The 13,922-nt window shown below is 40.6% G+C and overlaps 1 protein-coding gene across 1 annotated transcript; it reads right to left on the minus strand.

Moving 5' to 3' along the window:
- Window positions 1–1,902: 1,902 nt before the first annotated feature.
- LOC109475307 (acetylcholine receptor subunit alpha-L1-like) lies at window positions 1,903–10,826 on the minus strand. The gene is made up of 14 exons (XM_019775927.1): window positions 10,686–10,826; window positions 10,272–10,335; window positions 9,579–9,608; window positions 9,072–9,182; window positions 7,940–8,192; window positions 7,212–7,363; window positions 6,405–6,626; window positions 5,704–5,892; window positions 5,340–5,455; window positions 4,634–4,743; window positions 3,917–4,104; window positions 3,333–3,677; window positions 2,894–3,026; window positions 1,903–2,416 (listed from the first exon to the last, which is right to left on the minus strand). The coding sequence occupies exons 1-14, from the start codon at window positions 10,824–10,826 to the stop codon at window positions 1,903–1,905; spliced, it is 2,568 nt and encodes an 855-aa protein (XP_019631486.1).
- Window positions 10,827–13,922: the final 3,096 nt, after the last annotated feature.

The following is a 13,922-nucleotide window of genomic DNA, read 5'->3' on the forward strand; positions in this document are numbered from 1 at the left end:
TCAATATTTAAGAACTCTCTGGTATAAGTATCTTCACACATCACGCTAGGTCCAAATTCAGACCATCGTCAATATTTAAGAACTTTTTGATATAAGTACTTTTACACATCACGCTAGCTCCAAATTTAGACCATCGTCAATATTAAAGAAATCTGCGATAATAAGTACATTTTACAAACCAAGCTAGGTCCAAATTCAGACCATCGTCAATATTTAAGAACTCTCTGGTATAAGTATCTTCACACATCACGCTAGGTCCAAATTCAGACCATCGTCAATATTTAAGAATTATCTGGTATAAGTATCTTCACACATCAGGCTAGGTCCAAATTCAGACCATCGTCAATATTTAAGAACTCTATGGTATAAGTATCTTCACACATCAGGCTAGGTCCAAATTCAGACCATCGTCAATATTCAAGAACTTTCTGGTATAAGTATCTTCACACATCACGCTAGGTCCAAATTCAGACCATCGTCAATATTTAAGAATTATCTGGTATAAGTATCTTCACACATCAGGCTAGGTCCAAATTCAGACCATCGTCAATATTTACGAACTCTATGGTATAAGTATCTTCACACATCACGCTAGGTCCAAATTCAGACCATCGTCAATATTTAAGAAATCTGTGATTATAAGTACATTTTACAAACCAAGCTAGGTCCAAATTCAGACCATCGTCAATATTAAAGAACTCTCTGATGTAAGTACCTTCACACATCACGCTAGGTCCAAATTCAGACCATCGTCAATATTTAAGAAATCTGTGATTATAAGTACATTTTACAAACCAAGCTAGGTCCAAATTCAGACCATCGTCAATATTTAAGAACTTTCTGGTATAAGTACCTTCACACATCACGCTAGGTCCAAATTAAGACCATCGTCAATATTAAAGAAATCTGGAATTATAAGTACATTTTACAAACCAAGCTAGGTTCAAATTAAGACCATCGTCAATATTTAAGAACTCTATGGTATAAGAACATTTACACATCACGCTAGGTCCAAATTCAGACCATCGTCAATATTTAAGAAGTATCTGGTATACGTAACTTCACACATCATGCTAGGTCCAAATTCAGACCATCGTCAATATTTAAGAACTCTATGGTATAAGTACCTTCACACATTACGCTAGATCAAAATTCAGACCATTGTCAATATCAAAGAACTCTCTGGTTGGTATAAGTACCTTCACACATCACGCTAGGTCCAAATTTGACCATCGTCAATATTTAAGAACTCTATGGTATAAGTATCTTCACACATCAGGCTAGGTCCAAATTCAGACCATCGTCAATATTTAAGAATTATCTGGTATAAGTACCTTCACACATCACGCTAGGTCCAAATTTGACCATCGTCAATATTTAAGAATTATCTGGTATAAGTACCTTCACACATCACGCTAGGTCCAAATTCAGACCATCGTCAATATTTAAGAACTCTCTGGTATAAGTACTTTTACACATCACGCAAATGTAGGTCCAAAATTCAGACCATTGTTAGTATTTAAAAACTCTCTGCTATATAAGTACATTTTACACATCAAGCTAGGTCCAAATTAAGGCAACGGTCAATATCTAAGAACCTTCTGATAGAACTACCTTGACACGTCAATCTAGGTCCAATTTCAAACCACCGTCAATATTTAAGAAGTCAGCGCGTAAGGCTGGGTGTGCTTACAATAGCGGCCCCGGGGCTTGGTTTCCTGTTTTATTTTGTTTCATATAATGTATATGAGTACATTGTACATAGCTATGTAAGACAATATTGTTGTAATTAAATCACGTAATTCTGGGAAGGCACACCTGTGCCCTTCCCTGCAAATGTGTGTTTGAATTCTTAACAAAAAAACCATCATGCCGTGATTGAAACTGTCCCAACCTAGATATTTACTTCCCCAGATACATGGTTGCGGGCACTGCCGCTGAGATGCAGATGACATACAGGACAAGACACAGCCTGTCCAGGACTTTGGCCAGCAGGGTGTAGTCGGACACATCCTTTTCCTCCTCGTTCTTCATCGCCTTGAAAATCTCTCCCAGCTCCTGTGTCTGGTTGTTGACTGCCGTGGCGAGCTCCTTCATACTGGAGGCCATCTGCAGGAAGCCTGCAGACCCTGACTTCTCCAACGCTTCAGTAGGCTGGGCCGTTACCCGTGAACGCACATCACCAAAGAGCTTGGCAGACCTGCGGATACCCTGGCAGGTCCCCCTCTTTTTTAAAATGGTCTCGGCCATGTCCGGCGCGAATGGGTGGTGCTTTGTTCCGAAGATGGCTGGGTCTTCTCCGAAGAGCGACTTCTTGTCTTCGATGGTCAGCTCTATGACGCTGTCGCTTGTCAAATCAGTCTCTCCGTCGTCGCTTGGGCCATTCTTCTTCGTGAGGTCTCCCATCAGCAGCATCCTAGACAAAACATTTACAGCGATATGTAACCTGCTAGTTAAATGGGCCCACCAGGGGGTTTGTGGTAATATTTTCTCGGAGCATTTTTAACATAGAGCCAAGGAGCCGACATTATATATGCTGGCCCTGGCTCTCATTAAGCGAAGTTTTAGAGCTAAAAAGTTTAGCAAACAGTTTGTATGTTATTAGGTAATCACACGATGGGCCCATTTTGATGCCGACTGGGTACTCTCTTAACAAGTTTATGGGACCGTCCCCACTGAAGACGCGGGAATACGACCAAAACTAGCAAAAAAATCTTATTTCTGCAAAAGTATGTTAGTGCTGTGATGGGCTTCCATAAGACACAATGGAACACTGGCTTTGTACGACATAAAAATAATTATCGCAGCCATACTGCCGTGCCACACAATAGTACCAATTTCCGCTACATTTTCTTATTTACTCTAATTCAAGGCGTTTATGATCAGCACAAACCTTGCCATGTAGCGTAGAAAGAAAGTCTTCGCGGACGGAGACAGACACCCATCCATGTCGTGGATGGTGATGACGCCCATGGTGAAGAAGAGGAAAACTCCCATCAGGGCCATGTACACGACGATCAGCGTGGCTGGAACAATATCAATGATTATTAAGATAGTTATAACATAATCTTTAACTATCATAAAAGTTCACCTGCGTTGGTATTTACATGTTTAGAGTTAAAACGTTTAATACCTAGAGCTTTCGACCAGTGGCTCTGGTATTCTGATCTTTGACCTAGTGTTCGCGTCATACAAATCCACGTGAAAAGTTCCACTCGGCCAGTAAATTGAGGAAATCAGAGTGATTGGTCGAAAGCTCTAGGTAAGAAAACTTCGTGTTGGATTGAAAGTGTTACAAGCAACACCAACTAGCATCATCTATCTTTACTGACCGAAAAACGGCAGCGCTCCCTTGACAGGAAGAACGTCCGTGACGAACACGAGAGACACGACCATGGAGAGTTGGATGGTCACTCCGAACGAGATCCGGTCACCCCTGTCCAGTGGCATGACGAAGGTGATGACCATCAGTACTACCAGGATGACGCAGGGCCCGATAGTGGTGGCGATGTGGAACGAGGGGATCCTCTCCAGCTGAACTGCGAAGCAAGCTTCCGCATTTGATTTTGCAAAGAACCTGTCCTTCCGATACCATTCACCCTCCTGGACAGCGGGAGAGGAGGCATCGCAGCTGAGACTGCTGGAATAGTCTTCTGTAGAGTTGCCGTGTCCACATTCTGTGTTAAACATATAGAAAAAAATGTTTTTAGAAGGTTATATATACATAGAATATACATAGAAGTACCCACTCTCACTCGCAATTATGTGGCCTAATCTCACTCGCAATTCTGTGGCACATAAATATATATATATATATATATTAGTTATACAACAATATTGTTATATGTAGAAGCTCCTTGTAAAAAAAATCTATCCATACATTGATACGCGTTTATCAACACTTGCAGAGGCTTACGGATGGCTTGGCCGATAGCTGAGGTTGCGGAGAAACAGATGTGACATTCCATGGTGTCTACAGGGAAGTAGAAGGGGTCCGCATCACACACGGTGGTGGTCAGCGTTTCTACCCTCCAAGTTATCACGCCAGTGTTGTTGACCTGGACTGGTATGCCTTTTTCCAGGCCGGTGTACGAAGGATCGGCGCTAGGAATTAACAAAAATGTTCATAAGACCAATTTAATGGCAACCTTTTTCAGACAAACACCGTCTTATACTATACATACCATCATCGTCCACACACCTCAGTGTTTTTTTAAGAAGCTAGTTTTCCGTTGTCCACATATGTTTGTTCTCATCCGGCACCCCGCCCTAACTAAGAAATAATTTACCACTTTTGTAAGAAAACGGCTTTTTTTAGAGGAATCTAACAGGTTTCACCCACTCACACCAGTAAGGTCTGAATACTGTTCCTGACAGTAAAAATAAACATTGCCATTTTTTTAAATAATTAGAATATACCAAAAGGAACTTGGCACACATTTAATCACTATTAACCCTCCATCTACCAATCGGCTGTCAAAATCATCTACTATTCTGTACCAAACATTGCTGTAGGACATACAAACTTCCAAGCACGCCACCCGAAAAAAATACTTTCGTATCCGGAATTATAGAGTAAAGGTGATTTTCGGTAATATAAAAAGGAACTGGTTAACGTTAAGAAACGACGTACTTTCTCTTGAGGTTGAGTGCTGGAGTCCAAATACCACTCCCCGGAACACTGAATACGTCGATTCCATCGTAGTACCTTGGATCCCATTCCAGACGACTGTCCTGCCACGTCTGGAAGAAATAAGACATCTGTTAGACAAATCAATGGACAAACATGGGTGAACTTCTTATGAAAAAATCGCAAAAGCTCAAAAGTTGTTATAATTTGTCATAGCAGTTCCAACTTACAAACTGGAAGACCACAGACGCAATCAGCTGCTCTTTCTTTTCATCCTGAAATAAAAGTTTAACATAGCCATAAATTCAGTCAAATTCTTTACCTTTGAATGTTTTTTTCCTTACCAACGAAAAATGTGAAATAGATACTATTGTATATCTTGAAGTGTTACGAGTAATGGTTTGCATTGCATCATGATCACAGCTGTACTGAAACATTGTATTGACCTCAAACGTGAAACTAAGAGCTCTGTACGCCTTAACACACCTTTCAAACACTCTGCGTCTAACAGATGCTACCTAATAACAAATCAGTTCAGTTACCTACTTATATACTATTACAAGCTGCATTTGTCTATAGACTCGGTCAATGAAGAGAGAAATTAGTCCCAAAGCTTTATTTACTAAATCATATTGCTCAAAATACAGAAAAAAACTTCCTTTCGTCCTTCCAAACGGCACATTTTTACTAAATCTTTTTCTTTTCTTACCAAGTCTACGATCTGTACCACAGACCCAGTGAAACCGATGAGGACGTTTCCTTCAGGCGCCAGGTTCGGACTGTACACATCCAGCAGCTCTTTCTCCAGTCTACCCCTCATATTCACTAAGGACGGGAAAAGTATAGGTATATGTCAACTGTTGACAAGACAGTCGATATTCAAGATATATTCTAGATATTTAAGTCAATATTCTAGTCACTTATCTACATACTGAGTTGAAACAACACTGTTCCAATGTACATTGACTCTCATTTAGCATAGATACTAAAAAATTCTGACGGAAAATTGTTACTGGGAGGGCCCTTGGCTGATTTTTAGGGCACCACCCAGAAAAGAAAGGTCACACAGTCACCTGAACAAATGGGCTTGACATATTCCCATCTGCCATTTCCGATGCACCTGACTTCGTTGGTATATCCAGACTTAATGGAGTACCCCTCGTTACAGGTGAAGGCGACCCTTTCTCCCACAAAGTAGAACCTCTTGCCAGGGCTTCTCCTGCCGTAGTTTGGAGGACCCAGGTCCATGCAGCCGTCTGCATCTGGGTGAAGTAAGTTATGAAATACAATAATATTTTAGTTATTTGATAATTAATGCATTGAGGGCAAACTTTGTGAGTTATACATCCTTCTTTGTGAGTACGTGTCTAAATGTTACCAATCAATCATTATATGAAACTGGTCATGACTGGTACATTTATGTATGTATATATGTATGTTTGTATATAATGAATTACCTTTGATTGCAATTCATCAAAATATACAATAAACAATTCTGTCATATTTCTTTATTCATATTTTCATTAATTGGTATTACTTTTTTCCATACACAATGACCGATGGCCGAGCTTTGCCTCAATTATTTAGTTAGCCTCATATCTTGTCTTCATAATTTTAAGTTCATCTTCTTTTATTTGCTGTCTGCCATTTGTAAAATTTTGTGTTACTAATATTTGAATTGTATTGCATTGTAGCAGACTTCATTGATGATAGTCTGGATTTGTAACAAATAAAGATCCGAAAAAAAAGCAAACAAACAAACAAGACAACTTACTGCACGGAATGAGGTCACATTCCTCCTGGCTACCATCTTCCGTTATGCAAAATGGCCGCTCGAGTCCGGTAGGGTTACGGCAGTAGTTGTGGACGAGGTTAGCCCAGGGGTACTCGGTTGTGTAGAAACCGCCTTGCGCAGCGGTCCACTTTACGCAAGCAGCCCCGGATAAAGTGGTACTTCCTGTACCACGGTAGTTCATGCCGCTACCATAGTAGCAAACTAGGGAAGAGAAATAGCCATATATCAGCTGCTGCTCAATAAGTGCACAGTATGGTACGTTTCCGAAAAGCTGTCATTAGAAGTATGATATACGTCTGAATACCAGTAAGATATAAGTAATGTTTCAAGTCAAAACAACCACCGGAGACAGCCGTATAGTAGACTGTTAGGTGACCAGATAGGAAGAGGATAACAGGGATCCATGACCAGGAAAACCATGCGTCAAAACGGACAGAAAGCTACAATTCCAAACTCAGCTATGTTTAGGATTGTGTTCCCACCGTGAAAGTAACACAAGCATCGTCTACATAGTCAACTCAAGTCAAGTCAAGTCGAGTATAGAGGCGAGAAGTAGAATCCCTGACGAAGGTGTCTGTATAGGAGTCAAAACGTAAGCAGGTAAGCAGGTGATACCGTTGGTGTAAAAAAAAACAAATTGCTATGTTTACCAACCAGATGACTTTGGTTTAGGATAATACTAGTCATACTGATTTGCGAACTGAATACGAGGGAAATTAAAATGGAAGGTACAATTAAAGTGACATGTTTTTGTTGGAGAATATTAGATGTAAACTTATCTGTTACCTTCATTGTTCTTTATCTCTGGCTCAGAGTTCCAGCATCCATGTTGTGGAGGAGGGAATACGTCACATTGTGGCAGCAGGTTCCTGATCCTGTCATCAGCCGTGTTGAGGACCTCCTCACACCACGAGCGGCACGGTAGCAGCGGTGTACCACTGTAAACATATTTAGTACATTCCGTGCCGGTGTCACATCGATCTCGTCTCTCGTGATTTCGCCCCCCCCCGGCAGAGAAATTTCTAGTGATTTTGCCCCCCCCTCCCCTCAACAATTAGCGATACCTGTGGTACGGTGTAAAAGAGTAGACTAACTAACCATTCTGGGTGGGATGCCCTAGTCAGGGTGTTGCCCAGTACCGTATAGAATACAACTAAAAGAGTAGACTAACTAAAAGGGCGGGAGGGGGCGAGATCTCCGTAGAAGTGGGGTGGGGGGGAGGAAATCTGTACCCCCCCCCCCCGAGGGCGAAATGACTGAGGTGCAAGATCGCTGTGTCACCGTGATCAAAACTTGAGAGATCCTGATTGGAGTCCTCAACTCAAACTCTGATCAGGATGCCGTTAAGGTGTTAGAGTGGTTTCCCATTTACAAATAAAGGGGATACATTAATGATAAGTGACATAAATCTTAAGTTGCAAAGTTTGGTCTGTAAAAATTTTACCAGTAGATCCAGACAAATGGTGTATTTTATGCGATTTCAGTGAGTATGGAAGACCATGTGTTTTACTCACATGCAAATGTCGTCTGCATTTCCTGGTGATGAGCACGTGTTTCGATCGGAGACATTGCATCTCGGGTAGAGGATCGTTGATACAAACTGTCCGAACTCGGGGTGGACTCCCTCTGGGTTGCCGTACGAACTGTTAATGTTGAGCAGCTCGGCCACAGAGGAGTTTTGTATCTCCTCGAATGTCGTCTGCCCCAGCTGGTTCGGTAACATCGCAAGTCTGCTGTTGTTGAAGTTTCCGGGAATTGTCCAGCATTCTGGAAATTAGAACAAGATGGATATTTTCTACTCGTTATGACAGTATTTTAAACACAGCGAAAAATTTATTTGTTAAGCACCAAAAGCGTGCGTAAAGGTTCCGTTTCTTCATTCTCCGTCACGTTGCTGCATGCTTTAAGGTTCGTTTAAAACAATGACGTCCAAGAGTACAATATTTTCGAGCAACTGTAAATTTTACTACATAAAACTATAGGACTTGAACTTGATTTACTAATATTGTAACGTTTTTTTTAAGTATGTATTAAACGATTTGTCACAGCGATCTCGCCCCTAGTGATTTTGCCCTTCCTGGGGGTAAGATCACTAGAGATCCCCCCCCCCCCTCCGTAGATCTCGCCCCCCCTCCCGCCCCTTTGTTAGTCCACTATTTTATGCCGTACATAAAGCATTGCAGGTACACAAATGTTGTTTATAATTCTAACAATATTATTATGGGTTCGGTTAAACCAAGAGATTTACCTCCTTGGGGGAAGTTGTAATACTCATAGGCATCTTAGCATCATAGGCATCTCAACAACACACGATTCAAGCCGTTTTGTTTGTAAAATAATTTTGAGAACATATACAAACGAAATACTACTATTAGAATGAGTTAACAAATTTTTGGACTTAGACATGCTGAAACAGAAGTTTTTTTGGGAAATAACTGTTTCCATGGGCGGGAGAAATATATAAAGGGGGTCGAGGTATGGGGGCCAAAGCGGAGAGGGTAAAATCGCTAGAGATCTCGACCGGGCAGGACAAAATCACTATAAATTTCGACCCTGGGAGGAAAAAAACGCGGAGGGGCGAGGTCACTGTGACACCGGTAGATTTAAAAAAAATCGAGTAGTGTGTAGTAAGTTAGACCATCTTACCACAGCTTTCCTCATCACTCCCGTCTGTACAGTCTACCCTGCCGTCACACCACTTCCACGCCAGGAGGCAGGCATCCCCGTCTCCGCACATCAGGTACCCCAGGGGGCAGGCTGTGTCAACTTCATGATTTTGAACTTATTATTCCAGATCTCAAGAATTTTTTTTTAAATTTCGAAAAGGAAAAAGAAAACGTATAGTTTAAATATATATAACTATAATAACTTACACACACACACACACACATATATAATATATATATAGTGTGTGTGTGTGTGTGTGTTTTAGGTTGTATGAAGAAGTGTTCCAACTACGCTACACGTATGTATATCTTTGTAAGAAATACGCAATTCAGCTTACGTCTGCGATGTATTTTAGTGCAATAAACCTTTCTACCTTCTACAAAAGGCAGAACATAGTATGACGGCCGTTATAATATCATAAACCCTGACAGCATCGAATGAATTTATATATATATTAACTAGATGTATTATGACGTGTGATCTTACGTTCGGGACAGGCATCCTCTTCTCCCGGGCCTGGTAAAATGCAAACAACAACAGAGTCATCATCGTTTGACCAACGGCAACACTCCAGAAAACATCGAAATTAACAATGGTAGTAAATGACATCAACGTTAGGTAATAATTGCTTTGTAAATAGTACTGGAATAAAAGTCACGTCTCAGTAGTTTCATTCACAAAGTTTGAGATTACCCGACTTAATTTCTTTACATAAATCATTCGCAAGGAAAGAAGTATAAGATTTTCCTAAAACTGCTCCATACGTCTAAGTAATGCAGACAAATCTACATTTCTAATGAGCTACAACAAACATATCACGTAAAACATGTCCATGTTTACCCATTAATAATCACAGAGAAGGAAGGAGAGGTTAAATTTACTCAATAGAATAACGTGTTTGCTTGATCATGTGTATGAATAAATATATAAAGTTTTTTATATGTCCTGTACCCAATATAATGTTGGTATGTACATTCATTAAGAGGAGAAGACCATTTCCTTGATAAACAACATCTTGAAAACAACCATACTTAGTCATAATCTATAAAAACGGTTTGAAATTCAGATAAAAAGTACCGATTTGACAGATGAATGGATTCTGGTCATCACAAGAACTGGCGCCCCATTTGAAACCCTCGGTCCCCCGAAGTGCCCCACAGTTGCCTCCCGAGGGCTCACCCGGTGCCCAGTAGGTGAAATTGCAATTTCTGATCGGCCCTCCATCTGACCAAGTCCACCCTGCCTGGGAAATGAAAGAAATTTAAAAGAAAGTTGCATTAAAAGCAATGATGATGAGAGTTAAGCATTTCTCTATAAAAAACATATTAATGTTCATGGGTCATCGGACAAAAGACAATTCCTTTATTACCGTACTGTGTGCCGAACTGCTATGGACCGATCCCGAATAATAATGTTCATCAGAACTAGAAGTTCTACAAATGTGAAAAGTTTAATTAGCGGTTCGACGAATGGGAGAGTCGCTGCAAATCCGTTAGCTATTTGCATTTCTATGTTTTGAGGGATGTGGGTAGGGCTTTAGGATGGGTCTATTGACGGGGTTCGTATAATGCGACCTTATGGTGAGACACTTACTGGTGCATTCTGAAGACTGATCCAGTGATTGGCAGTTCCGTGTGCCTCAGTTATAAGGAACTCCTGCAGCTCATGTGACGTGACATCGGCGAGATGCCCCCCGTCTGCAGCACAGGTCTGGGAAGCATCAGTGTACGTCATGCTCTCAACAAAGACCTTGTAGTAGGTTCCATTCCACCGTACGTACCCAGGGTGCCCTGTTCAGACATAATGATACGCTTTATTGTTGTGACAAATAGTACAGTGGCTCTTACATGGGCAACTACAACCTACAAGCTATAGAAATACAAATAAAAGATAAATCATACCGTTTTACTTGCTAGACGATAAAGGCTAACATTAAAAGTAAATCTTTAACTGCGATTTACATAATAGAACTGATGAGGTGGAGCGTATCGTTTGTGGCCCTACGATAAGTGCTTGTTTAATTACAGGAGGCGGTCCCTTCCAGCATGACAAAAACCGTATGAATAGCGTTAACGTAAACAGCTAGAAACGATGTGGATGCGAAAATAACATTTAATTTTTTAAAACTATTTTTCCATTGAATACTATTTACCTTATATTTTTAAATATTTTATGGCAAGCTAACTTGTTTCTTTTAAACCGATTTTTTTTTCGAACGCGCCTAGCAATCGAAAAGAATGCCGTAGCAACATAGCGGTGCGGTTGACGTAACCTTATAAAACATCAATATATGTAACCTACCTATATTTTCACAGATGAAACCTTCGAGACTGAAACATGAAGAGACATTCCATCTATTTGAAGCTTGGTATTGAGCGCATTGTTCTCCATTATCATTGTTTGGTTCTCCTGGGCTCCAGTCGGTGTAACTGAGCTCCCCGCCATCTACGTATTTCCAAGACCCGTTCTTGAGGTCAAGCCCGAAAAAGTAAGACTGGTCTTCGTTGACGGCGTTCTTCAAATCGAAAAGGAAGTCGTTGGTAGTGCCATCGCGAGGCATGGCCAGAGTACCGCCCTCTGCTTGACAGAGCGCTGACGCCTGGTCGTAGGTTTTCTCTTTGTCATAGGCACGGTAACACCGGCTAGTATGTTGAAGGTACGTGTATCCATCAGGACATCCTGGAGCTAAAAAAGATTAAAAGAACTTAGTGAGAGTAGACACATTATTGCCCCATTTCAGTATTAAATCAGGTTATCTAAAACGTACCTAAATTAACGCACGAACTCGGGCTTGAAGACGCCGTAATTAAAGGAGCACAAAGTTCAAAAGGCAGTGTTATATTCCGACAGACATTGGTTTTAGGAAATGCGAAATGCATATTACTTTAGAGAATACAATAAAATGGCCATTATGCACGCAATTCTTAAAATGCAGCGAAAATAGCACTCCCGTCTGGACCGTTATACTCCTTTAAACTCTCCTTGATAAAATACTGGCGCACGCACATTCTGTCCCTATGATCTTAGCGGGCCATGAGTTAAGCCTCGGTCACTTTCATTCACACGAAATTGTTCAGATGACCTCAATATGTCTTCAAGGAAGCATTATTACTTAAATATTCTGCAGTTTAACCTCAACCTCAGGAATTAGGTCATCAGATTTTCAGAGGTCATGACCTTGACAACCGTATGAGGTCAAAGGTCAACTGCATATGCATGCCTGCAGGCTTCATACTATTTTTTACATAAATTACGATAATGAGCTGGAATTTTTTAAACTTAATCATGACAAAATATACCACTCACTATGCAATTAATATGCAAAGATCACTGAAAGAATGCAAAAACAAAAATAAATTTAGAATAAACCAAATGGGGTCCATTTGGACCCCGTTCGGTCATTCCCGTCACAAAAAAGGTCGGGTGTTTGAGGGTTAATAGTTGTACTAACCAACGCAGTTCCTTGACCCAGACAGATTGTATCCAGTCCGGCAGGTACAGCGGTAGCTTCCACCAGTGTTCACACAGTAGTGGCTGCAGCCTCCGTTGTTACTGGAGCATTCGTTGACGTCTTGGGTAGAATAAAAGGTAGATTAGACTTGAGTTAATCGGATCCGTAGTAATCAAGGGCATCTGGTGTTTTTTTTAATCACTCTTTTATTTTTCACTCAAAAATGAGCACAAAAGAGAGCAGGACACAAAGAACACATGTCAATTGTCCATTTTTAAATGTAAACTGTTTTTTGCAAAAGAATAATAAGGTTGGACAGAATTGGACACCGATCGCTTAAATCCCCCAAAATAACATTACAGAGACTAATACTTTCTAGTGGCGTCGGTGGTGTAGTGGATAGAGCAATCGACTATGAACCGGGAGACCCGGGTTCGATTCCGAGTCTACCCGGGACATGTCTGAACATGCGCCCCGACGTTGTGCCCTTGGGAAAGGCACTTTACACGACTTCCCTCACTCCACCCAGGTGTGAATGGGTACCTAGCTTCGGTTGGGGAAAGTCGTATTGAGGTCACCATGTGGCGCCGAATGGCAGCCGCACAGACCCTTGCGACAAATATGTGTATCATGTGTATTATTTGATTGTTGTGATTTGTATTGATTATGTGATACCCTGCATCAATTCAGCCGTTAAAGGCTGCGACTGCACGGGTACTGTTTGGATAATAAAAAAAACCATTTATTTATAATAAAAAAAAATACGTAAATGTTAAATAAGCAGAATGGCTAAAGTACCATTCTTCCACCTGTTGTTAAAACAGTGCAGCAGATCTACTTCCCAAAATAAATGGATTGATGACTCTTCTTCTTCCTTACAGAAACTGCATAAAGCTCGCTCTATTAGCCCTTAACTGTGTAACATTTTATTTGTTGTTAGAAATTTAAATAGTAATTAATATTGGAAAATACGCATATGGGATTCAATAGGGGTTGTATAGATTAAGCTAAACACTTTGTTCACAGCATTGGAGTATTCAAATAGTTTTCCCAATAGTATTGTATTCTATCATTAGATTCCCCATAATCTAGCCTCATGCATAAAAAAGGAATGCAGATGCTTGTTGATATTCGATTGCTGAAGCCAGCTTATGTCTCTACAAACACACCTGTTTCCAGAGATGTTTCCAGGATAAGGGAATGGCTGAAATAATTTCCTTATACACAAATTCCGAGGAGGTGCCCCCTTAATTTAAAGCATAATTTTCAAAATGATATGCTGAGACTAGAATATCATTTACTAAAGGAATCCCCTTACAATAAGAGACATTAAAATCCCGTAATAAGAGACATTAAAAAGCATGGTTTTCCACCAATAC

Source organism: Branchiostoma belcheri, unplaced genomic scaffold (assembly GCF_001625305.1).
Source record: "Branchiostoma belcheri isolate BF01 breed outbred unplaced genomic scaffold, Haploidv18h27 scaffold103, whole genome shotgun sequence".
NCBI lineage: Eukaryota > Metazoa > Chordata > Leptocardii > Amphioxiformes > Branchiostomatidae > Branchiostoma > Branchiostoma belcheri.